Raw genomic sequence first — 26184 nt, forward strand, 5'->3', positions numbered from 1 at the left:
CACCCAACACATCAAACCCACCCAAAAGGATAAGCAGAATGAAGATCTCTATTTTCATCACTGAACACACAAGCTTTTAAAAATAACACGCTGAGGTGGGCCAAGGGGAGAAGAACTTTACGCCCCCATCCTTGCACATACGTCCCATAGTGATGCCTGCTTTTATGGCAGTGCAGCCTGCCACAGGAAGCCAAGGTTAAATAGTTTAAGGTTGAATAGCCTGGCTCCCCTTGGAGCGAGCATTTGCGACCTTTAGAAGACTGTCCAAACCAGAAGCTGGTAAATATTTGTTTCTAGGAGAAACCCAAACAATTGAGAGCAAAAGGATTTATTGACTGCAGTGACTTCCAGTAGTGGCCCCATGGGAGGGTGTTTTCCAGCACCTTCTGAGTGTTCCAAAAGTGCCCATTGCTCACAGCACTGTCCTGAACAAACCTGACAGTCTGGTGTCACCTTGATGACAGAATCACTGCACTTCAGTAAGCAGGAGGGACATGGCCATGAGGAGCAGTGGCCATTAGGATTGTTTAGCTGCCTGATGGCACCTTGGCTTCTAACTGCTCTTTCTGCCTTTGAAAGTCACCTGAATACTTTTGTTTCTGGTGTCTCAGCTATGCCTATTTATCCTCTTGTTTGTCTTTCCAGTTGAGAATTTCAGTACATGGGAAACCACAAATGGCCTGTAGGAACTGAAGTTCTCTGCAATGCTTTTTTTTTCGTGGACTTGTGGCAATGTGTTGCAATTCCAGAAGCTGTAGAAATGCAGTATTTTCTCCAGTAACTCTTTTCAGGAAATAAGAGAAAGATCAGGAGAATGCCTGATCTGACTAGCAGGGAAAAAACCCCAAGAAATCAACCTTTTTTATTAATTATTTTTATTAATAATTTAATTAAACATTGCCAGAATTTGAAGCAGTAGGAAACAATATTGCTTCTGAAGTAACCCAGGCGAGATCAGCAGGGGCACCCACATAACACTGCTGCCCGAGGATCTGCTCCCTGAAGCATCAGTGGAGGCTGCAGAATGAGAACATCCTAGCAGAGATTATTGCTGCCCTTCCCCAGCCTTGCTCACCAGGGCCTGCTCACTCCATACAAGCCACTGCCAATCTCTACAGAGCAAGAGTTAACCCATTAAAAATAAAGTGCTGTAGGTAGAAACCCTCACCAGACTCTTCTCTAGGAGATAAGGGGCTCAGTTGTAAAGGGTCTGATCTTTAAAATGGCCTTTTTTCTAACAGGACCACTGGGAGCTGATTATACCCTGAATATCAGGTGAGAAAGCTGGCATATAAGGTTGAAAAATTGAGCTGAGACAGCCTCGTGAGCTTCTCTGTGCTAAGAAAGTTGTTTCTGCTTGTTCCAGAGTTGCTGACAAAATTTCTGTTGGCTTTGAAGGAACCAAAACCAGTCTCTATTTCCATAAAAGTCTGTAAACTTTGGGCTGAAAACACTTATTCAACCACAAGGTTCATTTGAAGAAAATTGCAAAACATAGCTCCCTGCAGAAGATCTGTTAGACTTCTAAGAGTAATTTTGTATCATCAAAGGCAAATAAAGCTGCTTGGGGAAAAACAGACAGGTGACTTGTATGGCTTTCATATTCTGTTTATACTTTCAACTTACAGCCTCTAAATCACAGTCAGGAGTAGCAGAAATATCAGGGTGTGCAGTTTGATTGCACAGACTGTTTATTTTACGTGTACAGCTGGTGTGTGTCAAAAGTGAGTGGATATGGCTATTTCAAGGTACGTCCTGAACTTGAGTGTTTTCTTTCCAGACACTGCAATCTTCAAACCCTGGAAATTATGTTATGGTGCTGATGCTGAGAAGTATGGGAGAATTTACCTAATACAATAAATTTTTTTAGAAGTTTTGGCTTAGCTGGTGTAATGAAGTGCTATACCAGCAGTGCACAGTATCTGCCTGTACAATGATGGGCTGAAACTCTGCCTCCAGTCTAATTTGTGAAGTTAATATTTTGACTTTTCTTTTGGTGTTTTTTGTTTTTGTTTCCTTTTTTTTTTTTTTTTTTTTGCCAGGGCTGTGGGCATATTCATATGTTACTGTGAGCTAAGTGAAGGTGCAGGCTGAGAGATTATCTACTGCTCTACACATATAAACTGAATCACCTTTTGAAATCAGGTTTCTTCTGACCACATTGGTCATTTTCACAGTGCAAATCAGGAAATTTTCTTTGTGGTAACTTGCTTGTTGGACCATGGTTCAGCAAAGAGGAAGACTGGCAGAGGACAAAAGGTAGGGAAGCCATAGTCACACCCTTTCAATATGGTCAAGCTGGCCTAAATCACTGTATTACTGTCCTAGAATGACCTCCAGAAAATATTAATTATGTCATTACTTGTAATTTTAAAAAAATTGATTAAAAATTGAGGCATATATATTTATTGTTATTCTCTTCCTCCTTTCAATGCTAGGCTATGGAATTGACATGATTGTGTGGTAGCTCCATTTAACCACATTTCTCACTGAGCCTCAGCTCTCATTAGCATCCTCCCCTTGGACATGACTCTGTTGGGATCAGAGGAGGTTCCTTGACATCAGCACTGCTTTCTTAAACGAAGGAGGAAGGTGCAAATGGCTTTTTCTGTGTGAGGACTAAGAATTTTCTGGCAGAAGTGGCATCCCGCTGAACTGTATTCCCACCCTCACCCCCAAAGCCACTGTTTGTTTCCTGCAGGAGGAGCTTTGCCAGCCCAGCCCAGCCCACACCTCTGGCTGACCAGCATTCCTGGGGAGGAATGCCTGCCCTGGGGCACTGCTGGCTGCCCCGGCAAGGCTGGAGTGGCTTCCAAGGGCTGCTGACTCACAGTGTCAGACATTCTGCTGAAATTCTGCTGAGAGACACCACCCGTGGTTCTGCAGAGATATGCCACCCGTGGTTCTGCAGAGAGATATCACCTGCCTGAGGAGATGGGCCACCTGGAAGACCAATGGACCAGTAAGTCTTTGCAGTATTGGCAAGGTGTGTTACTCATAGACATTTCAAAGTTTGAGTTTTGCCCCAAAGAGTTTTAGGTCCATCTGTCCTCTTCACCTGCTTTTTCTTCACTTGTCTATGGTTTCCTTTCTTGGGTGTGACAGAAGAACTAACATAGAGCAATGATTTTCCCACATGAGGCAAAATGCAAAGGTCCTCTGAAAACTCTGCTGTTGTACCAGGAAGATGCTGCTGCACTGGTGCACACTGCTGGGGCTTGGCATGAGAGGTCACTCCCTTCAAGAGTCACTTATGTCAATCCCAACATGAGACCAAAATAAACTTACTGAATATAGAACAACTGTTTTGGGCATACCGTGTGTTTTTTCTGTGCAGGCAAACCTTTGCACTCCCATGATGGAGTCAATATTTGCATTGTTCCTGTCATAAGAACTCAAAATTAATAAAAGTGAGCTCATAGTACATTGGTTCTTGGAGAGTGCCTTGGAGATGAGGGTTTTGGCTCACTGCTATCCACAGTTTCTGGCATGCCCAGGTGGCACCAGGGAAAGAGGGAAGATAACTGAAATCCTGCATGGTCTGCTGGGACACTGGCCTGGGCAAGAAAATGTGGCATACACAGTTTCTGTAACTACCCTAGGAATTTTCTTCAGGAATGGAATTTAGAGACTGTGTCTGGTGTGGAGGAGTTGTGTCTCTCCCATTTTGGTGAGCAGGGCCACCAGTACCTTATGCCATTATAGACTGGCTCTGAGATCAGCCTGACAAAGGATCAGAGAGGCTTGCTAGTCACACACCAGTCAGTAACTCATGAAATTAGGGGGGTAATGACACACATCCCATCAGTGCCTTTGTCATGCTCCAGTATGGCTTTATTCAGTCAGGAGCCATTGAGGGAAAAAAGCCCTCTAGACACCTGGGGGCTTGTCATCCATCCTTCATCCTTTGGCATGTGCAATTTATTCCAGCTGCACTTCACCCATGGGTGCTCTCCCACTCTCAAACCTGAGAGCTTGTGAATAAATGGAAAAGGATCAGCATGTGCAGGTGCAATCCTTTCAGTGCCAAGGATAAGCCTGAGACTTACACACCATGGAAGGACCAAGTCCAACTCACTGAGTGATGTGGTGGTGCTGCTGACAGAGATCACAACAATGATGACAATAGTGTACAGACTTCAGGAACACTTCCAGTGACCAGCTGAGTGTAGACATCAGGACCTCATTGTCCCATGCAGCAACAGCAGCTGATTGCACTGTAACCTTTACTTTGCTCACCAACAATCCATGTCTTGGACAACATTTGCATGGATGTTAGGAAATCAAAGATGATGGTAGAGCTGAATCCTCATAGGTTATGTGAAAAGCACCTTGGTTGCAGAGACATGCAGCTTTACTTACAACACTGCAGCTTTGTTCACCTCTGTGTTGTCCCTGTACAGGAAAATGTCAGTTTTCTCCTCTGTGGTCTCAGAGCACTGGTTGTGCCTTACATCTCTATGCCTATAAAAACTCATCCTCCTTCTACAAGTAAATGCATTCAAAGATGATTGAACTGTGGGAGGCTAGTCCCCATGTCCTTATCCTTTTCTTGGACCTGAGGTGTGTATCCCAGTTGTAGGAGTTTTGTGCTGGATGCATGTATCTCCATGGAGATCAGGCCAGGGTGAGTGGGCTGTGTGCAGGGCAGGGCAGAAGGGAGAGCCCAGCTCTCCTGCCATGAGTGGTCACACAGCCCAAGCTGCAGCTGTTGCCACTACATGAATCCAAGCAGACAAAGGTTGGGAACACAGCTCAACCAGCCCCAAGGTCTTTGGGAGGCAGGAATGCCACACAGGGGTCAGAAATGTTCCTTTTATAGCAGAGGGGCTTCCATACGTGCAGAAGGGACCCATGAGCAGAGCAGCTTCAGCAGCTTCAGCTGTGCAAGGTCAGCAGCCAGAGGTGTCTGTGGGATCCCTGAGCTGGATGCAGAGGGAAGATGCCCCTGGGCAGGGGTGCAGGTCCCTCTCTGCCCCAGCAGCACTGCTTGCCCAGGGGTGAAAGCCAGGGCTCAGTGCAGAGCATTTCTGGTGCCACCTGGCCATCACAGGAGCAGATGAACCCCAAGCAGCCCTCCACCCTCAGCTGTGAGATGCTGTGAAAGCTATTAGTGCATCTGCTCTGAAATGGGCTCATTAAAATACACATTCTCCTTCATTATCCTGTGGCAGCAGTGCCTGACTCATCCCACTGCAGTTGCTCTGGAATGGGAACCCAAGTTTAAAATTTTCTAACTCATTTTTTATTCACCAGAGAAGCTCATGTCTAACCCACTGAGATGGCAGTGAAAGCTAGAACAGCTTCTGTCTTCATGGGAGGCAAACGAAACCTGAAAAAACAGAGAGAGGAAATAAATGAGGCACTGTCTGATTGAAAGTCTGTTATTTTCTGTTTCCTTTCACAATTTGACACAGGATGCTTTCTTGCACAGGTGTAGCTTGTGCTGGAGTCACCCAGCTGGGACTGGCCACTCCCAGCCCAGGTGTGCCACTGGTAGTTCCTCCTTTCCTCCTCTTTTTCCACAGAACACAGAAGAGTGCCACGCAGCCATGGCTTAGCACCGTGGTCCTGCAGCAAACTGGGGTCCCTGCTCTGGCTCCTGACCCTACTAAACCTCTTTTCTCCCCAAAGCTTTTGTTGCTAGCACTGTCCCCAGACACAGACCCCCCTGAGGTGGCCATGATAAACCTCTTTCCTCCCCACAGGCAGATGGAGCCTTGCACTCAAAGCTTTTGCTGCCAGACACAGACCCCCCTGAGGTGGCCATGGGTGGATACAGGGTGCTGGGGGTGTGCAGAACTTCTCTGACAGGCTGGGGGAGGCACTGCCCTGTGCTGCCTTCCTGCTGCCCCAGCTCACAGGGACAGTGGCCTGTGGGCACCACTGGGACAGTGCTTAAAGCCACTGGCAGCCCCAGCCTGCTGACGGGCAGCCCCCTTCCTGAATGGAACCCTCACAGCCTCAGCCCACCTCATGCAAGCTGGGAACCTTCTCTTTTGCTTTTATACACAGACGTGATCTCACCAGACACTGCATGAAAATTCCTCCCTCTTACTATTTTGCTCTTAAGGACTGCTTTCCTGGGCTAAACATCCTTTGCTTTAAATAGATGTGCTGACCCAAATACTACTGTGAATGTTTATTCAAGGATGAAGAACAGACTGTAGTCCAAAGATTTTTACAAGACAACTTAAATCAATATGATCTTTTTGATTAGCACTTCTAGGAAACCTGTATGGCTATACTCATAACTTGGCTCATTTTGCTGTTATTTGTTCATGCAGTACATTATCAAGCATCTGAAATATTTAATCTGTTGTCTTCTGGACTGCACTAATTTCTTTTGGAACAAAATGTAGCCTCGTAATCCTCTGCTGTGGGTTTTTATAACAAATATTTTACAGTAAGCCACTTGTTAGTAATGAGCTTAGTATCACTTGCACAACTCTTTTTATAATCTTTCCCCTTAAAAAAAATTGGCAACATTTAAAATAACAATTCAATTGTTTATTAACCGATGGCCTACTTGAAATATTAAAGTGAGCATGGCATTGCAACTTGGGCCATTTTTCAATTTTGTATAGCAAAAAACCTGCATGTGTGGAAGCCAACATTTTTCACAGCACACATCTGAATGTTTTTTTTATTTCAGACTGCCTACTGTAATAGAGCAATCACTTCAACAGAAAATATGCTGAAAGCCTGAATTCTAAATCTAATTTAAAGTCTAAATGATGCACATGATTAAAAATGTATTATCTATTCCAAACAAATCAGCATCATTGAAACACTAATATTTCCCTAATTTTAAGCATCATCTAGTGAGTGAAACATTAGATCTGATCTTCCAAATTATACCCAAGGAAAATAAGATCCTGGTTTGACTGCATCCCACTTAGTGCTAGGTCTCATGCTGGGATTTGTAAGTCAGCTGTTTAGTCACCGTCTGTTCTCTTCCTAATGGATGTTAAATATTCTTCCAGAGGTGCTGGAGACCTGAGCTTCTGCAGGAAGATAATTTGTTTGTTGACAAAGGAGGGTCTTGGCTGAGCAGGCTCCCTAGTTAGACAAGGCTAACTGCCTGGAAGTGAAGCAAGGAAAAACCTCATTTTGATAATGATATTTTTTTTAATCACTCCAGAGCAAGGGACTGGAAAGGATGTGATTTTATTTCAATTATAAGCCAAAGAAAAAAAAATCTCCAGGCAAATAAACAGCTTTATAAGGATTATGATTCTTACTACTTGCATTAGCTGGCTTGCCATGAAGATGAAGTAGGTCTGAGAGATAGCACAGCAAATCTGCATACAATTATGGGACCTTCTTACCTGGCACTGGTGTTAAATCAGTTCAGTTCAGTCAGTGTTAGCAGCTGACCTGTACAAACAGCCACCCATGGATGGAATTCATTGGGAGAGCAAGTGATGCACACCTGGTTGGGTTAACATGGAATCACTCTGGACACAGGCAGGGATGCTCAGACTGAGCCTGGCTTGGCCTCTCTAAAATGACAGAGCTTGTGGCTGGAGCTGTGCTGGTACTTCACACTTTCCAGCCAAACTGGTGCTGGGGGTTAGGAAAAGGCACATTGCCTTTGTCTGGAATGCATCACTTGGGAGGCAGGAGTGCCATATGGGGGTCAGAAATAATTCCTTGGCTGCTGCTGGCAACAGCCTCAGCTGGCCAAGCCATGCATTTGACCTCTTTCTGGTACATCTGGATCTGGGGAGGTGGGACTGATTTGTGTCCTTGGTCCCAGCTACCCTGTGGTACCAGCACAGCCCTTCAGCAGCCAGGTCCTGTGGTTCTGTGCACGGGGTCTCTCCTGTGCTGCCTCCCCAGCCCCTCCAGCCAGTGCTCACCTCTGCTGTGCTACATCTGCTTGGGAGTCACCAGTCAGGGAGGCTGACAACCTGGCCTGGGCCACAGAGGCCCCTCTGCTGTTCTGGTTTTGGGTTTTTCTCCCTGTGCATCACTTCTGGCTGTGTCAGAGCAGTTTTGGCAGCACAGCCCAAGGGCTGGTGGAGGACAAGGACTGCTGTCTCACACCTCAGGCTCCAGGGAAATTGTGGTGTGCAGTGCCCACCTGCTGTATTAAAACAGGGGAGATTTATCTGCACCTTGTGTTATAGAAATCTGGTACCTGGTGGGGTTTAACTGGGGAAAGCAGCATCTCCACGAGTGGGAGCATTTAAGGCCTGGTCCCTCATCACCAGGACTCATGACTGCTGAGGGGTGACAGAGGTACCTGGCCTTTGGTCACTACTTCCAAAACAGGAGAAGTATCAAAACTGAAGCTTGGAATCGACTGCACAGTTTCACTAACACCTGAAATACCTTAGAGTTGTCCCAACTTGGACATTGGCAAAACTGCTGGGAAAAAGAAACAAGCATCCCTTTTCTCCTTCATCCCTACTGCCCATACGTGTTGTGTGGCCAGCAAAGGGCAAGATCTTTTAGCAAGATCCTGATTTGTGGTCCATAATGTCATGATGGAAAGTGGATTCAAGCAGGAAATCAATTTTCACAGCTATATAGCAACAAAAAAAAAAAAAAAAAAAAGTTTTTGGAGTCCTTCCCCACAAACAGAGCAGAGCGTGTGTAGGTATCAGTCTGTTTAGCAAGACAGTTTAAGCTCACTGGGACAGTCACACAGCATGCACAGTCCATATTAGGATTCAGTCAGCTCCAAACACTGCTCAGCTACAGAGGTAAGCCAGAATTTTATGACATCACATAAATAAGTATAAACAAATACAGTAAAAAGGCTTTACCTTGGGCTTAAGCAAAAAGTGAAATTTTCCAGTCCTGTGGGATCCTTCTCTGCTCCCAAGTCTGCTGGATCACAGTGCAGCAAAATGATCAGGCATTTATCAACCCTGGCAAGGTCAGCAAGTCCTGAGGGTGTTTGATTTGGAAAGAAAGGTGTCAGGAGGAGATTCCTGAACACCTTCACCCAGGGTTACGCAGGAAAAAAAAAAGAAGAAATAAAAGCAAGCTTTAAGAGGTAAGAATGTGTAGCCTGCCCAGAGCTGCTATTCCTGGTAGAAATTAGACCCTGAAGTGCCCAGGTGAAAATCAGGGATAATCCCTGTATAAGTGCTTCTAATTGGGACAAACTGAAAGTGAGAAAGTTGAGCAAGACAGCGCTGGCCCACCCCTGGGGGCTCCGGGTTTGTTCCCAGCTGGTAACTGAGAGCACAATTATGCAAAGCCTCCTCTATAAACAGAATTTGGTTTATTATGGCCGAACTGGGGGAATCTATTTTTGTCACCACTTTGTGCGAATGTGTTACCCTTGTGATTTCCAGCCAGGTCATTCCAAGTCAGCTGCTTTGGCTGTGGCTGCCACTGGAAGCTCCTCTGCCTGCCCAGTCCCTGGCCCCATTTCTCGCCCGCCCAGGGCTGGCTCCCAGGCGAGGGGGACGAGGGGATGAGCCTGTGGCTATTCTGGTAGCTGTGAGCTACGGAGGGGTCACGTGAAGCAGAGAGCCAGAAATGCATGTCAAATCGAACCAGTGACTAATCACGGTATTTTGGTTGTCTTAGTGGCTGCCGGGGAAAGATTTATGGGCTCAGAAAATCTTCCCGTAATAATCCCTGGGTGCTGATTTGATCTCCGGCTGAGGCCTCCCAGGACCGCGCGGAAAGAGGACGGAAAGGGGGCTGCTGTCCCAGGGCGGTGACGTCTGAACTGATCCGAGTTCAAAATACAAACAAGAGGAGAAAAGTCGGCGCTCTCTTCTCGCCCGTGTCTGCTCAGAGCCACGCGCTGGCAGCCAGAGAGGATCCCCTTGGTCTGCCCGAGCAGCAAGAGGGCTTGGGGGCGACGGCTGAGCAGACACCAAGGGCCATTTACTGGGACCGTCACCTAGCTCCCTCATCTGTCACCTGATGGCCAGCCAGGCAAGTGCTCGGCACAGCTGTGGACCCTTCATCCTTGCACAGCTTGTGGAGGCAAGAAAAGTAAGCATACTACAGCTGATACACATTCAGCTATTTTCTCTATAAAGGAATGAATTGAATTCACTACAAATCTACTAACTGTCCCCATATGTCAGGCAAGAGACTGACTTGTTTTTTTTGGGTTGGGCTTTTCTCTAACAGCTGGAAGTCTGCTGGGCATTCAAGTAATGGCTGTTGAGTAAGGCAGCTGTTTCAATATCTAATTGCATTTTAGCTCTAATAGCTCAAGGGAAAAGCATTGCATTGTCTGCCATGAGCTACTTCCTGTCCTACTGCAAAGCACACTGCACCGCCGTGCTCGCCCAGTACCAGAGCCTGAGATCAGAGGGCTTTCTCTGTGACATTTTGCTGAAAGTGAAAGAAAACGAGTTTCCTGCACACAAGTCCTTGTTGGCATGCTCCAGCGACTACTTCCGAGCCATGTTCAAAAGTTATACCCAAGAGTCTAAAGCCAGTGTCATTCACCTACAAGTTGTCTCACCCACTGGGCTCCAGCACATCCTGGATTTCATTTACACATCCTTGCTGCCCCTTTCCTTTGAAAGCCTGGAGGATACCCTGGAAGCTGCAAGCTACTTGCAAGTGACTGATGCTATTGCCTTGTGCAATCAGTACTTAGTTAACAATCTTGCCTTGGAAAACTGCTGCTACTCTGCCAATGTGGCCAGGAGGTTCTACCTGCCAGATGCCTTAGCAGCTGCAGAAAAATACATTATCAAAAATGTCTGGAAGCTTCTGGACATGGATTTGTCAGGACTTCTTGAGCTGAACTTCAGGTCTTTGCTAGCAGTGATTCAATCACCAGATCTCCCCATGGTGGAAGAATGCCGCCTGTTGAATCTTGTCCTGTTATGGTTGAAGCAGGATAAATCCAGGCTGGATCATGCAAGCAGCCTTTTAGAGCACATAAGATATGGTCTCATCCCAGTGGAAGAGCTGAGAAAAACCTACACACAGTCAGAAGTGTCCCTCTCAGCAGGTATTAAGTGCATGATCATAAAAGCAATAAATTATCACACATCTGGATTCAAACAGCCTGTCCTGCAGGATAAGTCCACCACACTGAGGAACCAGAAAACTCGGATCATTCTGCTGGGGGGAGGCACAGCAAGCGAGGGACTTGTCACCGATGTGGTGGCCTTCGATGTTTACAATCACAAATGGAGAACCCTCACGCAGCTGCAGGACAGGGTGCAGAACCACGGCGTGTGTGTGGTGGGGAACTTCCTCTATGTCCTGGGAGGGGAAATACAAAGTGGTACCCTGGGTGATGCTAAAATTGGAAAGACCTTATTGGTTACAAACAAGGTCCATCGGTATGATCCAAGATTTAACACATGGACCCAAATCACGGGCATGCTGGAAAAGAGATGCCAGTTTTCTTGCTGTGTCCTAGGCAAGGATATCTTTGCCATTGGTGGAAGGGGTGAGGACGGGTCGCTGCATTCATCTGTGGAAGTCTATGACATCAGCAGGGATAGATGGACCAAGACCAGGGAACTGCCATGCAGGATACATGGTCATGCCAGTGCTGTTTGCAAGAACACCATATACATCTCTGGGGGCAAGTACTCGGCCCCAGCCAGCACAAGCAGTGACGTTTATTCTCTGAGCTCACTTGAAGGGCAGTGGGTGAAACGTGCCCCAATGAGCATCGCTCGGTTTGGGCATCAGATGGCAACAATCAGGGGATCCATTTTCACCTTTCTGGGACTATATGAACCTTTCTCTGAAATAGAAAGGTATGACCCGGATCAAAACCAATGGACTCGGTTGAAACCACTGATCTACGATCGATTTTCCTACGGCCTGGCAGTGGTAGAGGAAACAGCTCTTCTTATTGGGGGAAAGAAATGGCAAAACTCGCTGGAGGTGTCCACACAAGACGTGGTTGGCTATGACATCGACAACGATGGCTGGGAAGAGATCTGCAAGGCCCCTCTGCCGTGGTGTGGGCTGCAGTGCGCCGTGCTCCAGCTCTCCGAGGTGGCCGAGGAGCAGGACAGCGACAGCCACCAGAAGAAGCTGCCCAACTGCTGAGCTCCCATGCCGAGGAATATCCATCCCAGGAGATGAGCGAGCAGGACGGTCCTGGAGAAGAAGAAAACTGCAGTGGCTCTGAATGTGAGAGTGGAAGCTTTGCTTGCATAAGCCAAATGCTTGGTGGAAACAGGCAAAAAAATCTGGCTCCAACACAGGAAACACATTGAGGATTTGTAAAGCTGGAAGCTGATCTCACTGAGCAAGGATGTAGCAAGTAGCATGCTTCGAGGCGATGAGTGAGAATTGTAATCCTTGACTTTTGGATAATACCTAGATAGCAATTAGTAGGTGTTGCAAGTGGGATTTTTCATATATTAAAAAATATAATCCGTCTTTTCTGTTTTCTTAATCAGAGGTAATTTCCCCAGCTGGTAAGTGCTATTGAGTTTTTATGCTATGGCTAAGCAAAAGAAAAGAGAGCTGTATAAAGACTAGAAAATTGATGCCTACAAGAATTAGTAGCAAGTATTGCCAAGGAAAAGGTATTATTTGATATACTACTTATTAGGCAAGAATGTCTTAGCTAACCAGCATGAAATTACTGGACAGAAAGCATGGACTTTTCACTGCATAGACTCAGCTACAGCTGAAAGTTAAAACAGTGTTTGTCTGATAGAAGCCATTTCTCTCTCAGTGGCCTTTGTTGTAGAACACCTTCCAGATATTTATTTGGTGTTATTTTAAAGATGCGCACTACTGGTGATGTGCATTTATTTTGTGTCCAAACCCTGTGCTAGCTTAGATGGCCAGAACTGAGTGGGTATCCTTATCCTTAGCCTCCAAGAAGCTTCCTACAGGAGTAACAGGATGTTACTGATGCCTTGGCATTTACCTTGGCACCACACACTGTTTTACCACACCTGCTCATGAGGGTAAAATGCTTCATTGCTGTTGAACTGCTACACGAGAGAACCCTGCAGTCAAAAAGGGTTTACTTTCATCAAAGAGTACAAAGGGGAGGGAGCTAAGTGAAGGTTTTCAGAAGTCTTTACTCAGTGTCTGCCTACATACAAATCAGCAGTAGTGTCACTCCCTTTTGGCCACCCTGGCAGCGTTTGAAGTCACACTGGGGCACTTTAAGATTCATGGATATGTGAAATGCAGACAAAATGGTCAGATGCCACAGAATCAGTTTGGTATAGAGTAAAGTGAATCTTGAGCCACAGATGTTAATTTAAAAGCTAAATTTATTGTACTTCATTTTACAGTGTTCCCTTTCTAGGCTGAGAGTTAATACAATAAAAATATATATAGAAGAACATTTAATAGTCTTAAAAGAAGGCAGCACAATGGAGAGGACACAAGTTCTTTGTCACTAGACTAGCTTAAAAAAACTGTAATGTTTAATTTTCACCTTTAAAGCAATCAAGCTAACTTTACTAATGTAAAGTGCAGGCAGAATGGCTGTTGCATAGCAACAGATCTAATTCTTCTGAACTGCCTTGGTTTTGACAAGGAATCAACTACACAATGTGCATATACATCCATCAGATATAAAGAGTTTTTCATATGAATATATTTACTTTTGGTCCAGTAAAACAATAGCAAGAGAATCTAAATGCTTGGAACAATAGCACGATCCATTTCAAGTCAAGCATTTTTAAGAGAAATTTACAAAAACCTCACAAATTTAATATACAAGTCAGTACCCATGCAGTAAATAAATGTCCAGTTTATACAAACAATATTCTTCTAATAGTACAAATCTTACACTGGATCCAGATTTCTATACAAATGTTAATACATGATTTGTCATCCAGACAACTTGAATATAGGATTACTGAAAATGGGCTACAGAAAGGCCACTCTTCTGTACAGTTGTGCAAAATCTGCAGAACATTTGCAATCCAAACGCAATAACAAGGTAGAAAATGAGGGCTAGAAAGAGGAAAAGAAAGAAAAAGGGGAGCAAGAGAGAAAAGGGGGAGAGAAAGAAAGACAGAGAGAAAGATTTCCTTCATCCCTTCATGGATATAACTGCCAGGAAATATCAGAGTTCATAAAGTTTAAAGTACATTCACTGAGCTGTACAGGCAATAGTCTCAGGTTGGTTAAGAGTACAACTCACTAAAGTATAAAGGAGGCTTTTCCTTTCCACATGAGCATTATTAAATCATGTCATGAGTCCTAACTTACGCAGCAAAATACTGAAGAGCAGCAGAAATATTTTGTCATGCTCTTAACATTTTTCAAAACCAAGTCCATAAAAAGTAAATATATGATTTAAGAGTTCCCTTCCACTTTTATTTCAGGCATGTGCCTAACTCTAAGGAGCTATTTCCCCTCATATTCACTGGGTTGTCTTCAGCAGATAACAAATCTCATGGAAGTTTAAAACATTTTAATTGGCTTGTGAACTCAGCAGAAGCCAGAGACATCCCTTCCCCTTCAAAAGCAAACCAGAGGCCTTTTTACTCCTTGGTTATTTTTCAGGTTCCATGCTCAGTTCTGCTCTCATCACACATTATCCCTGCATACAATACAGCCAAATTTCACAGCTCAGAAAACACATAGGAAACTACTTGAAAAATCCTATTCACTCCTTTTCTATTGTGGGAATCTTCAAAGCATCTCAGATTTGAAGCATTTCATTGGAAACCTTTTCCACTGCTGCTGTTCTGGTCTAAAGAAATGCTGCTACCAATGATGTTGAAAGTCTATATTTTCTCTTTTGCAAAATCTGCACATTATACTGATACCTTCAGTGCAAAAGCTTCATCAATCACAGTACCATGACTTTTTTTTTTTTTTTTTGGTGAATCAACCTAATGTGATTAAGAGACAACACACAATTCGGTCTTAATTATATTACAAACCAGCATCCCTTTGCACTGGTGGTAAACCTAAGCAACAGGCTTTAAAAAAAGCACAAGGAAATAAGACCTAACCTTTTGACACTTAAACTCTCATTAGTAATTTTTTGTCTGCTGAATTTCACCCTTTTATGTGTTTGACAAAACTGAAACACAGCCACTGTATTACATCTTTTCCCTGTTATTTAAGAAAAACCCTAGAGTTTCTCATGAAATATAAAAATTGGTTTTCTCCCACCACCAAAACAGTACCTGCACTCCAAAAATGCAATGCAATACTGGAATTATATAATATAAAATATCATTGTAAAACTGACCTTTGATAACAAAAGCTTTACAGCATGTGGAACTTCCTGCATGAAGGCCACAGTCTTCCAAAAATGCTTTTAAATCCTTTTCTTCAATAGGTAAAGATCATGTTTTTTAATTGAGAGAAGGTAAACACAAGCAGAGCATTGGTAGCATATAAAATATACAAATCCTCATTAAAGAAGTGGTGTTGTTGACCATTGAAGGTTTCACATAGCTGAGTAACATTAAAATATAATTTACTAGTGCTCTCACATATTGATATAAAAACTACTTTATGCACTTAAGTAAAGGGCTGGGGTGTAGCAAATGGACAAAAAGAGACTTTCATACATGTGTTTCTATGTAAGAGTGAGTGTGTGCTAGCGAGGCTATAAGTGCTTCAACCTCAGACGAGCCATTAACAGAGTCCCTCCGGGGGCTGCTTTCATAGGTGTTCATGAAGAGATCAAGGTACATTTGTTTCCATTCTTGAAAGTCTCTAGACGTCAAGGCTGGATTATCCAGAACTTTATCTATAATGGCTACTTCTCCTTCCCTGGCCTGTGAGAGAAAAGGAACAAGCAAAGAGTTAATGGAAGTGATGAGTCACTGACAAAATCAATCACTGGGTGGAAGCAGAGAATGGAGGGTACAACTCAAGCCTCAGACCCCTGAGAGCACAGGACTATCTGATCTCTGAGCACTCACACACTGGAGCCCTTTGTACAGGGTGTCCCACATTCCCCTGTGGGGCTTGGGCTTCCCTCACCGTGTCCAGAACCCTCAGTAAGAGTTCCTATTCCCCCACCTGCCCCATTGTTCAGCCCCACAAAAAGCAGGCCCTGCCCTGTTTGCTATTAGCTGCTTGCATTTCTCAGGATGGGTTTCACACAACAAAGTGCCATCTGTTTGCTCTTGATAGATCAGAAATACTGTGTGGGTGTGTGGGACACAGCACAGCTCCAGCTCCTTACAGGCTTGTCATGGGGGCACCAGAGCTCTGCATTGCAAAGGCTTGTGCAAGAGTCCCATGGGAATGACAGCTCATCCTCACTACAGACTACTGCATGCCATGGGCTGGCTGGCTGCAACCTCTTCTTCTACCACTGATGTGGCAAAGAGAAGGCAGAAGAAGGGAAAATATAACATTGTTGGTTGCCTCCTTATGCACCATGGAGGCAGGGGAAGTGACTGTACCATAAACCCTCTCTGGTGATGGAAACACAGCTAACACACACCTGAGGTTTCCAGCATTGCTCCTCAACACAGGAATGGCATGGCCACCAGCAGTAATCTCCCCTCCAACCTCCCTGCAAGGTGGGTTTCACACTCCTCATGGCTAACTCACATTTTCCACGGCCATACTATGAGTATGTTAAATCCTTCTGGGTAGCATGCAAGGGGAGATATGAAGCTGTGTATGATGGGACAGATCAGAGGGGTCAGAGACATCTTCCATAAGCAGTGCTTTCATTGCTGTGCAAACAACATCAAATTAACACTGCCTGCTAGAGTACTCATTTCCAGAAAGAGAGGGCAAGCTGAAAACAAGCTGTGGAAAAGAAACCATGGGAATTCCTGATCACCAGATCTCTGCTTGAGCTGCCATAACTTATTTCTGTGGCTGGTCCCACACCTCTGCACTACCAGCCAGGCGGCTCATACTCAATGACAGCAGAATGATTCTGTGTTATCACAAGATAGAAAGCACAGGGATCTTCATTAATGACTTAGAAGATAGGCTATCAAGAGCCAGAAGCAATTTAGAGGACTGTCTCTGGGTATTATTATGTAGGATAAAATTCAAGAAGAGTTCAGAACATCAGTGCCAACAGGCCAGTGCAATTGGCTGCATTCAGGAAGGAGAAATGACAGGCACTGATAAAAAGAAAGGCTAATTGATTAGGTAACACCAGTAGCTACTGGTTGATACCATTGCCAGTAGTATGGCAGAGGTGGAGCTCTGGGCTGTAATGCAGCCAGTCACAAGTTACCCTGAGGTCCCTGCAAACCAAGCACGTGTCTCTCTACACTGCTCTGTGCAGAAAACATCAATTATCTGCTCCTTGCTGCCATTACATTTTCCATTATTGGTCTCATGTACATAAGAACGATTTACACCAATCACAGTCCAAACAAGAGTGCTGACAGGCTTAGAAAATATGGCTCATGGACAGAGAACAAAAAAATTGTGTTTGCTTGGTCCAAAGGAAAGAAGTTCCAGAGGAGCACAAAACCAGGCACCTGCTGGATCAAGAGGCTGCACTGTTTTTTGGACTTGGCTGAAGGAAAGCATTTTCATTTGCAGGAAGGCACTGGTACAATGCCTCTCAGGCATCAATAACCACTAACAAAGAGACAACTGAGCACAGCAGCGGGCTGCTGGTGCTGACCCACAGCTGAGGTGTGTCCCCCCACTGTGGCACAAACCCACAGCTACAGTGTGAACCTCCTGCCACCCCAATGAGTGTGAGAGCACTGCGGTTTTGTTTCAGATTCTCATGCTTGTAGAAGTCATGGACAGCTGTGAATGTTGCCCTTTTTTGCCAGCCTTCAATCCTGCAAAGACTCGCATACCAAGATAATAATGCAAGTTGCCTTCAAGGAGATGATACAGTACAGAAAGTTAAGCACATGCAGGATTTCTTTTCAGGATGGGAGCATCACAGCATGAAAATAATATTGTCTAAATGCTTCTCTAGGTGATAGAAAACTAAATTAATTAATGTTTATAAAGCCCTCTTTGATGAAAGCTGTTACAAAATGCACTGTACAATTATCTGGTGGCTTAAAATGTGGTAATTTAATATAGTTAACAGGGTCCCTGAGGAAATCCAGCATATTGTTTGCTGAAATCTCTATCAGGGCATAACTGAAACTGCTGTAACAAACAAAGGAAGCTGACAAGGAGGTTAAAAGAGCTGTAGTACATTTAAAATGACCATATAAATTTTCAGATCTATCATTACCACTACTTATTTAATCAATCTTACTGATTAAATACAACAATCCTATCAGTTTACACAGAAAGCAAGCACACAGTTTCCTCCTGGACAAGCACATCAATTAGAAAACAGTCAAGTGTTGCAAGAGATACTGCTCCCTTCTAAAGGCTGGCTTTGTTTAACTTTAGACTTTGGCAATTACAAAGTGAATGTGTTTTGGTAAATCAAAACGTTCAGGAACAAAAAAGGGATTAAGGTTTCCTCCAATAATTTGGTGTCAACTTCTGTTAAACTAGCTAGAGGAGGAGCAGCTGACTGAGATTAAAGACAAGAAAATAAAGAAACTAAAACTGATGCCCTCACTTTGACTGCTCTCCCAGGCACATTTTTCCTCTTCTTTTCAAGCAGTGCTTCCCTGTGTCTCCCTTGTTTGCACACTGGGCTCAGCCTGGACTCCAGCTGCACACAATAATCTCTCAGTACAATACAGCCCCGTCCAACCCTGGGGCAGGATCTTTCCTCCCTGTTTTATCTCACCTTTAAAGTGCTTTTCAGAATTCGCAGCTGGTGCAGTTTTTCATTGACTACTGGATCGCTACATCTCTTTATAAAAGATTTCTTATACTCCAGCTTAGTGGAAATCCGGTGTTCTCCTAAAGGAGACAGGCTGGCCTGCTCCAAGGCTCTGTACAAATCTTGCAAGGAGTCTGCTGTTTTTTCCTCTATAGTTTCAACTGTAATGAGACAAAGGGGAAAACAAAAAAGGAGGAAGAAATAGAGAAAGCAACAATGTATCATTAATTGATTACATGAAGACCTATCAAAAACCTCTGCCAAATGTTTAACAGGTTTAACTAGACCATAAAGAGAATATTTCACACCTCCTAAGTTCCAGAAAAGAGCGCTGCGACTGCTCCTTCTTGCTATTGACTTCACAAGAAAGGGAGAAAATCTTTCAAGAATGTAAAAACTTGACATGCAGAGAAATAGGGAAAAAAGAGACATACAAGGTGCAATAATGTTAGAGTGACTTAGTACCAGAAATCAGATTTCTGGTACTGCAGTTACATGGTTCTGGTGACTTCCTTGTTACAAGCAGAGGAAGCCCTGGAAGCATCCTGCTTAGGAGCCCATCAGGGATCACATCTCAGACTGGCAGTTCTGATAGCAGCACTCAAGAATATGTGATGGTGGCTCTGGAATGACATGTCCTAAGAAAGTCCACTTATTTTTGTCTCTTATTTTTGATACTCAGTGGTGCTGTTCAATAGTCAGTAATGCTGTTACTTATGCTGGTCTGTTACTTTACTATTACCTCATGGTTCAGCAGCAAACTGGAGACTAAATATAAGAGCACAGCCATGACCTGGCAGCATGGCAAACCGAAACAGAGCTGTTTGCATTATAGTTTGGTTTAAAAAAAAAAAAAAATTTATTATGTACTATATCAAAATACAGAAATATGAGAAGTATTTATTTATTACAGGTTTAAAATATTTGTTCTAACTAGTATCGAAAGCATTTAAAAAGAAAAAAAATAAGAGAAAAAAAAAAAGGTTTTGCTTCTTTAAAAGCAAAACCAAGCAAAAGCTGGGCATGAAGTGTTACTCTGATATGAGCATTTGAAATGTTTCATTTAGAAAACATCAAACCACTTCAACCTTCCAGACAATGTTTCCCCCAGAGGAAACTGGTGACTCCGTACAAGCTTTGCAAGCACCAGTGCAGTCAGGATTCGCCGAGAGGGGATCGGGATTAGCCAGGGCAGCCCGTGGGACAGTGTTTGCTGTCCCTTAGCTCTGTCCCTGCTGCCCCCTGCACACTGACACACGTTCATGCAACACCCAGTGCCTGTGCGTGGCCTCCTGGCTGCTGGCAGAGCCCTGGGGATGCCCAGGCAAGGATCCTCCCCGGCTTTCACAGTGCTGCCTGTTCTCCTGGCTCAAGGTGCCCGTGTCCTCCAGAGGCTTTCCTAGAGGCTCTTGCAGGAAGGCAGCTTGGTTCCAAGCATCAGCTTTACCCTGTGACTGACCCTGCTCCAAGACAGTCATTTCTGATGGCTGGAAGTTTGCCACATGCAGAGGGACCCTTCAGTGAAGAACCACAGTGTCCTCAGGTGATTACAGGTTTTGTTATCAGTCACCAAGAGAGAAGACAGTTTGTGTTTAGAAGTGGCATTTTTAGTCCAACAAGAGGCCACCTCCCATTTGAGCCCATACTATGGAGTAGGGCAACAACTCTCCTCAGGCTCAGGCAGGAACTCCAGAAACCCAAATCTCCTCACCCCATCAAAAAAGTGTTTGCATTTGTACAGATCTTTATACAATCCAAGAATTTTGCAATCAGCAACTAATCCTGCTTTCTCTCTCATGAGTTTATTCCTTTGGCCTTTTAGAGAGCAAATGTTTTTAAAGCACACATTTGAAATTTTTTTAAAGAGATATGGAAGTGAAGAAGGGTTAGAGACTCTTTATCGATGGAATTATTTTGAGTCTGCACAGAGCTCCCCAAATCATCCCATCCTGTGCTACCCTGCTTGGTGAGCTGGGTTCATCACTGTCAATGGTGGCCAGAACTGAAATAAAATAGAAATTAGATGCTTTTCTCTTTCTTGTAATTTTCTTTCTTATTAAAACATCTAATGGGCTAAAGGGCAAAACATTCAGTAGCTGAATAATTAGAGAATGGTTAAAATCTTTTGTGGTCTTGATTTTTGTGCTTTCTTAAGAAGTCTATGCAGCAATGAGGTCAGAAGTTTGGGCTCTCTCTATCAGTTCTTGTTGCTGAATGCTGATGTCCACCAGTCTGACAGCTGTGGAGGGAGTGATTTGCTAAAGGGCAAAGGGCAAACTCCCTCCTGGTCTCACAGGAGTATCTGACACCTGTTTCTCTCTCTCTCTCTTTCTCATCTCTTGCTATGCAAGGCAAAAGAGATCTTTCCTCAGGTGTCTTCCCCAGCAGCACTGCCAAGGTTGCACCCTGAGGGGATTAGGACAGGGATGGCTTGCTGAAGAAGCAGGCCAGCACTTTGACTCCACACCATCTACATTCACTTTGCTAGAGTTATCTAGAGCCTGGATTAGCAACCAGCCACTACACCCAGGCTTGACATCAAAACCCCATGGCTTCCAAAAACACAGCAACTCCCCATCAAGGCAAAATACAGCATTTGAGTTCAACCCTAAGGTTCAGTACTGAATGCCAAGTGCCTTTAATGAACCTGGACGGTTACATGGCCCCTGTGATTATAAACCCTGTGCCCCACACTGCTGGCCTGGGATCTGCATGGCTGGTGCTCCTCAGGGCTCATCCCCTGGGACAGGCACCCCCTGCTCAAGCTGGGCCTCAGAGGGAGCGTGGACACAGCACTCCTGCCCTGCCCTGAATGGGAACAGCTCTGAGACTGCTCAGGAAGGGCACAGGGCTGTGGGGGCAGGACACAGCCTGGGTTGGGCAGCAGAACACTGGCAGGAGGTTTCTGGAAGGCATCAGAACATCACCTCCACAGGCTGGGGCTGCCTCCCCCACACTCTGTCCCTGACTCGGTGATGTCACCACGAGCACCACATCAAAAAGGGGACAGGATTTCCTAAAGAGGAAAGAGGAGGGAAGAAAAACAAGTCCCTTAAATGCCTTGCTGCTGCTGAGGCTGGGAAAGCTCTAAAGAGGGCAAGATGCCTTGTTCACCCATGGTGGGGGAGAGGGCAGTGGGCGGCACAAAAACACATCCCAAACCTTAATATTTTCCAGAGAAATGCTGAAGGTGGTGCTGCTGCTCTCAATGGCTCTCAGTAGGCGGGAATGAGATTACACACACAGCTCCCCTCCCTCAGCCTTCTGCTAGAGCCTTTGATTGATTTCCTGTAGGTGTTGGTGAAACCCTTGGCACCATAAAGCAGCTGAGGTATTCTGTTAGATATAGAGCTGAGCTTAAAACATATTTTCTTTTTTAAAATTGGTGCATTTGCATGCTAGTCATGCTTTCATGTATGTCTTGTTAAGGAAGAATAAGACTTCTGCTAATGTTTTGTTTAAGTAGAAAATGTGGTCTAATAGGATTTGCAGGTGACCTCAGACCAGCAGCCAACACAACAGTTGTTTTTCACACTCATTCAGCTGCTGAGTAGGGGGTTGCATCTTTGCTGTTTTTCTGAATGCACTGTCAGGTCACAGTTTCCACATACTGCTGAAAAGCAGGGTGTCTTCTCTGAAGCTGTAATTTTGTCCCCTGCCCCACAGAAAGCTGAACAACTCTGTAACTCAGGAGAATTAAAGCCGCACAAACTGCAACACATGGGATCTAAATCCGGTGAGAACCCTGTCTTCCAAATGCAAGAATATACAGGTACTGAATTTTGTAACAAAGAAGCTCCTGCTGTCTTCAAGTGAATGCAGAACTGTTTGCTTCAGTTCTGGAGATAATGAATACATTTATCTAGTAAACATTGTGTTTATTATTATTTTTCACTGTTCTGCTTTCTGCAGGAAAAGATTCTGAACTTTTTGTACTTTGCCCTCAGTTCTTAGAATGCAGTAAATATTTGTAACTACTTCTACATTTTCTCAGGAGAGAGAGAGAGATGAAGATTATGGCTGAGTAGGTGAAACTCCAACAAGTCAGGAACTGTTTGGGTTCTTGGCATTCAGTGAAAAACTGGTGGGATTTCTCATACTGTGTTGTCACTTGCTGTTGAGAAGAGCATGCACCAGGCTCTGTGATGCACTAAAGTGTAATCACCTCCTGGCTCTGTTTGGCAATAAATCTTTCCATTATTTCTCTCTTATAAAGCAAGATCATAAGAGCATAAGGTACTTCTGTGAAAAGTGACCAGAGAGAAAGTTACCATTGGTATTTACGTGGACCAAGAGATGATTGGTCCATGTAAACTGATGATTCAGGAGGATGGTACTGAATTAGAACCCTGTAGAAGGTCACTGCAGCCCAGCTGGCTAACACACTGCTCTCTGGACACAGAGAGTCTCTAGACACACACTTCTCATAAATCTGCTCTAAATATATGAAATAACCTCCAGCAGTGGAGGTCCCTACACTTCAGTGATTCACTTTTCTGCTAAAGCTCAAGCTGCCAAAATCTTGTATGGTTTTTGTCTTTCAGTGAGGTACCAGAGGAGCCCATGATTTCACGTGGGGCTGGGTGAACAGAACTGCCTGTGTAAGGATAGTTAATCCATTTTGTCACCTACTCTGCCAACAAGGGCATATTTTTCAAGGATCAAAGCTCTTTCTTGGGGCCCTCTGGCCCTTGCCAGTGCCTCCAGACACCATCCAGGCTCAACCCCGTTGCCTTTAGACTTTTTATCCTGACTGATGGGCACCACTGCCATCTGGATGGAATTCTCCATTTCCCCCCTCTCCTCTTTTCTGTTTGCTGCCTTTTCTGCTCAGTGACGCACTTTCCTTCGCTGTGCAGCTCCTCTCACACACGCCCACTCCTCTCTTTGCAGTCAGCCCTGCATTTGAGCAGAAGTACCAACCTCTGCAAATCCCCAGAAAGCCAAGCTGCTGTGAAGTCTGTGACAGGAAGCGAACAAGGCACAGTCAGACTGAAATCTCCAGGCTCCACTGAAATTTAAACTTCCATTTTCACTCCTTTTGGTGAGCTCACTCCCTCTGGCAGAGGAATCAGCTAACCCCAGCTTTCTCAGGATATTAAGGAGGCAATTTTGTTAGAATACATCACTAATTACATTATTAAATAGCTGCCATGTTATTTTCTCCCTCCAAATCCCAAAGATTTGATTCCAATTTGAGAGCTACACCTTTTTGCTTCATCTTTTGTGCAGGGGAGGCATTTACCTCAAGTGTCCCAGACACTTTCTGTGAGTAACAGTAAATGCAGTAAATACTCCCCCAAAACAAGAAGCATCCCAGGCCTCTGGGAAATGGTCTCAAGTCAGATAAAACAGCCTTGGGTGCACAAACCTATGGGTGCTTTTTTCCTTTTCCTTCTTGACCCTGATGTGTCTGTGTTGGGAACAGACACCCTGGTCTGCCACAAGCTAACTAATAACTGATATAATCCAGGCAGCACGAAAGCATTTGTAAATCCTCCTGTGCCACAGCAGGATCTCTCTGCCATGTCTAACAAGAGGGACCATCAGCCCTGCCTGGGCCTGCAGTGGTTTCCCTGGCAGGGAGGCAGAGCAGCACAGAGCCCTGCTGAGCCCTTGGGAAGGGGGAGCCTCCTGCACTCCTGCAGCAGCTCTGCGTTCCCAGCTGTGCCAACAGGCAGGCAAGGGCTGTGCCCACAGCCTGGCTGGGCTTGTGAAGCCCAGGGAACACAGGAGAGAGACTGAATGTGGATTTTAGCAGTGTTGCAGCAGAGGGGAGAAATGAAATCCTCCAAAGCAGCAGTTGGTTCCTCAGTGCAAGGCCTAAATCCATCTTTGCTACGGTTCAGGTTAATCATTAAGAGTCCAAACTGCCCAAGAGTGAGACATACCCAAATGCTTCTTATATAAAGGTTCAGGAATTAATAATGTTTAACACTATTTAGATGGCTGGCTGGCAGACTAAGCTATGTATTTTCTTCCCCCCCCAAGCTAAAAGGAACAAAGTGGTAAAATCAATGTAAGGCTTAAAGGAGATGGTGTCTGCACAGCTGTGGCTGTGCATGATGTCACTCCTGCACAGGTATGGGGGGAGTCACAATGACATGGAAAGTCAGCTCCTGGTAGGAAAATGTTAGAGGTTACATCCCTAATTACTGAGAAAAGGAAGAAGCAACACAGCATTTAAGCCTGGCATGATACAGCAGGCAGGAGGTGCAATAAAACACAGGTCTACATGGAAAAAGCAGCTAATCATCTGCTCTAGGTAAAACAGAGCAATTTCCCTGTTAAAGTACAAAGACACATGCTATGTCTTATGCCATGTCCTATGTGACCTTAAAATCAAGGCCAGACTGGATGTGTGATTACACCTGTAAACACACACACACACACACATATTTATATATACATGTCTATAGACACACACACAGAGGAGCATATTAATGTTGTCTACAAGTGAAGAAAAGTTTAAGCAAGCTGAGTTAAAGCTAAATTAAAAGAAAAATGGGCTCTTCTTGAGCAGTACCAGTCTTTGCAACCCTTCTCACTGGTATTGCTTCCCTTTCCCTGACTTCTTCTGACTCATGTAATCCTCTGTCCTTTGTGCCCCTGTGTATGTGAAAGTGCAGGATCTTCCCAAAAGTCTTGAATCAAGGAAGGGAGGAGCATTATTTAAAAACAAGCTTTGATCCATGTGTTTAGTGAAATTTTAGTAGCTGGAGGATCATTAAATTTTGTGTTTATTGTATTTATTATTTTGTATTTATTCAATGCAAGTATTAGATCTGGATTTTATACCATCATTTCCACTAAAGTTGAAGTATTTTTGGTTACCAAGATAGCTGTACGCTGTTTCTATTCTCTCATGTTATGTAAACCTGCAGAGAAAAAAAAGAAACTCCCTAGGGAAGATGCTCACTGAAAGCACCAACACAACAGAGTCCTGCACTTGCTGGAGTTTTACACCCAGTGGTACCAGCCTGCTTCTCCTCTCACATGCATGAGCATAAACTGGGCTTCTTGAAATAAAGTGAACTGTGCAGGCAAGTGGAAAACTCATGTCCCAAACAGCAGATATCTGAAGGTATTTCAGGAATTTTCCACTACAGCCAAGTTCAATGCCAGAATCAGGTAGGTACCATCTTTTAAATGATCAAGTCCTAGACTCTGTCAGGCCTGACAGATGCCAAGCCTTTGCTGCGGCACCGAAGGTCTAATTCTTATTGTGAACTACTTATGGCACTAGCAGTTTTCTCTTTGGGTCAGTAGATCCCTGAGAATCTCTTTTCCACTGGAGTCACCTTTCTGGGGACGTCTGAAGGACAAGCCATGGCCCCCGTGCCCTGCTGGCTGCAGTGTGAGCTGGCAGCCTGGAGCATGTTCACACGTGCAACCTCCAGCCTTCATGGGACACTCGGGCTGCTCTTGCTCTGAGTCTCACACCCACCTCAGCCACATCTCTTCAGCCTTCCACACAACTGGAAGTGCTTATTAAACACAGCTGACACGAAACTGAGCATAAGGAAAACCCTCGGTGTCTCTCCCTGCAG

General features: G+C 44.6%; 2 protein-coding genes and 1 long non-coding RNA gene across 6 annotated transcripts in view; 1 reads left to right on the forward strand and 2 right to left on the reverse strand.

Annotated features, from left to right (window-relative positions):
* Nucleotides 1-2398: 2398 nt before the first annotated feature.
* LOC120504610 lies at nucleotides 2399-9233 on the reverse strand. Its single transcript, XR_005628081.1, has 2 exons — nucleotides 8778-9233; nucleotides 2399-5332 (listed from the first exon to the last, which is right to left on the reverse strand). It is a non-coding gene; the product is annotated as an uncharacterized LOC120504610 (long non-coding RNA).
* Nucleotides 9234-9446: 213 nt separating this feature from the next.
* Nucleotides 9447-13963, forward strand: KLHL34 (kelch like family member 34). The gene is made up of 2 exons (XM_039714281.1): nucleotides 9447-9969; nucleotides 10111-13963. Exon 2 carries the CDS (start codon nucleotides 10222-10224, stop codon nucleotides 12007-12009), a length of 1788 nt encoding a protein of 595 aa, XP_039570215.1. The 5' UTR covers nucleotides 9447-9969; nucleotides 10111-10221; the 3' UTR covers nucleotides 12010-13963.
* Nucleotides 13964-14749: 786 nt separating this feature from the next.
* The window catches only part of CNKSR2 (connector enhancer of kinase suppressor of Ras 2), a 206460-nt gene continuing 195025 nt past the window's right edge, over nucleotides 14750-26184 (reverse strand). For all 4 annotated transcript variants that reach the window (XM_039714276.1, XM_039714277.1, XM_039714275.1 and 1 more), the window contains 2 exons: nucleotides 18599-18795; nucleotides 14750-15677 (listed from right to left, as the gene is read on the reverse strand). In XM_039714276.1, coding sequence (XP_039570210.1) covers nucleotides 15462-15677; nucleotides 18599-18795 — 413 coding nt within the window. In that variant the 3' untranslated portion in view covers nucleotides 14750-15461. The remainder of the gene's footprint in view (nucleotides 15678-18598; nucleotides 18796-26184) is intronic.

This window comes from Passer montanus, unplaced genomic scaffold (assembly GCF_014805655.1).
Source record: "Passer montanus isolate IOZ18808 unplaced genomic scaffold, ASM1480565v1 scaffold3, whole genome shotgun sequence".
Lineage (NCBI taxonomy): Eukaryota > Metazoa > Chordata > Aves > Passeriformes > Passeridae > Passer > Passer montanus.

Bases quoted from the DNA above. Each gene is read 5' to 3' on its own strand.
- KLHL34 (XM_039714281.1), top strand. From the start codon at position 10,222: ATGAGCTACTTCCTGTCCTACTGCAAAGCACACTGCACCGCCGTGCTC.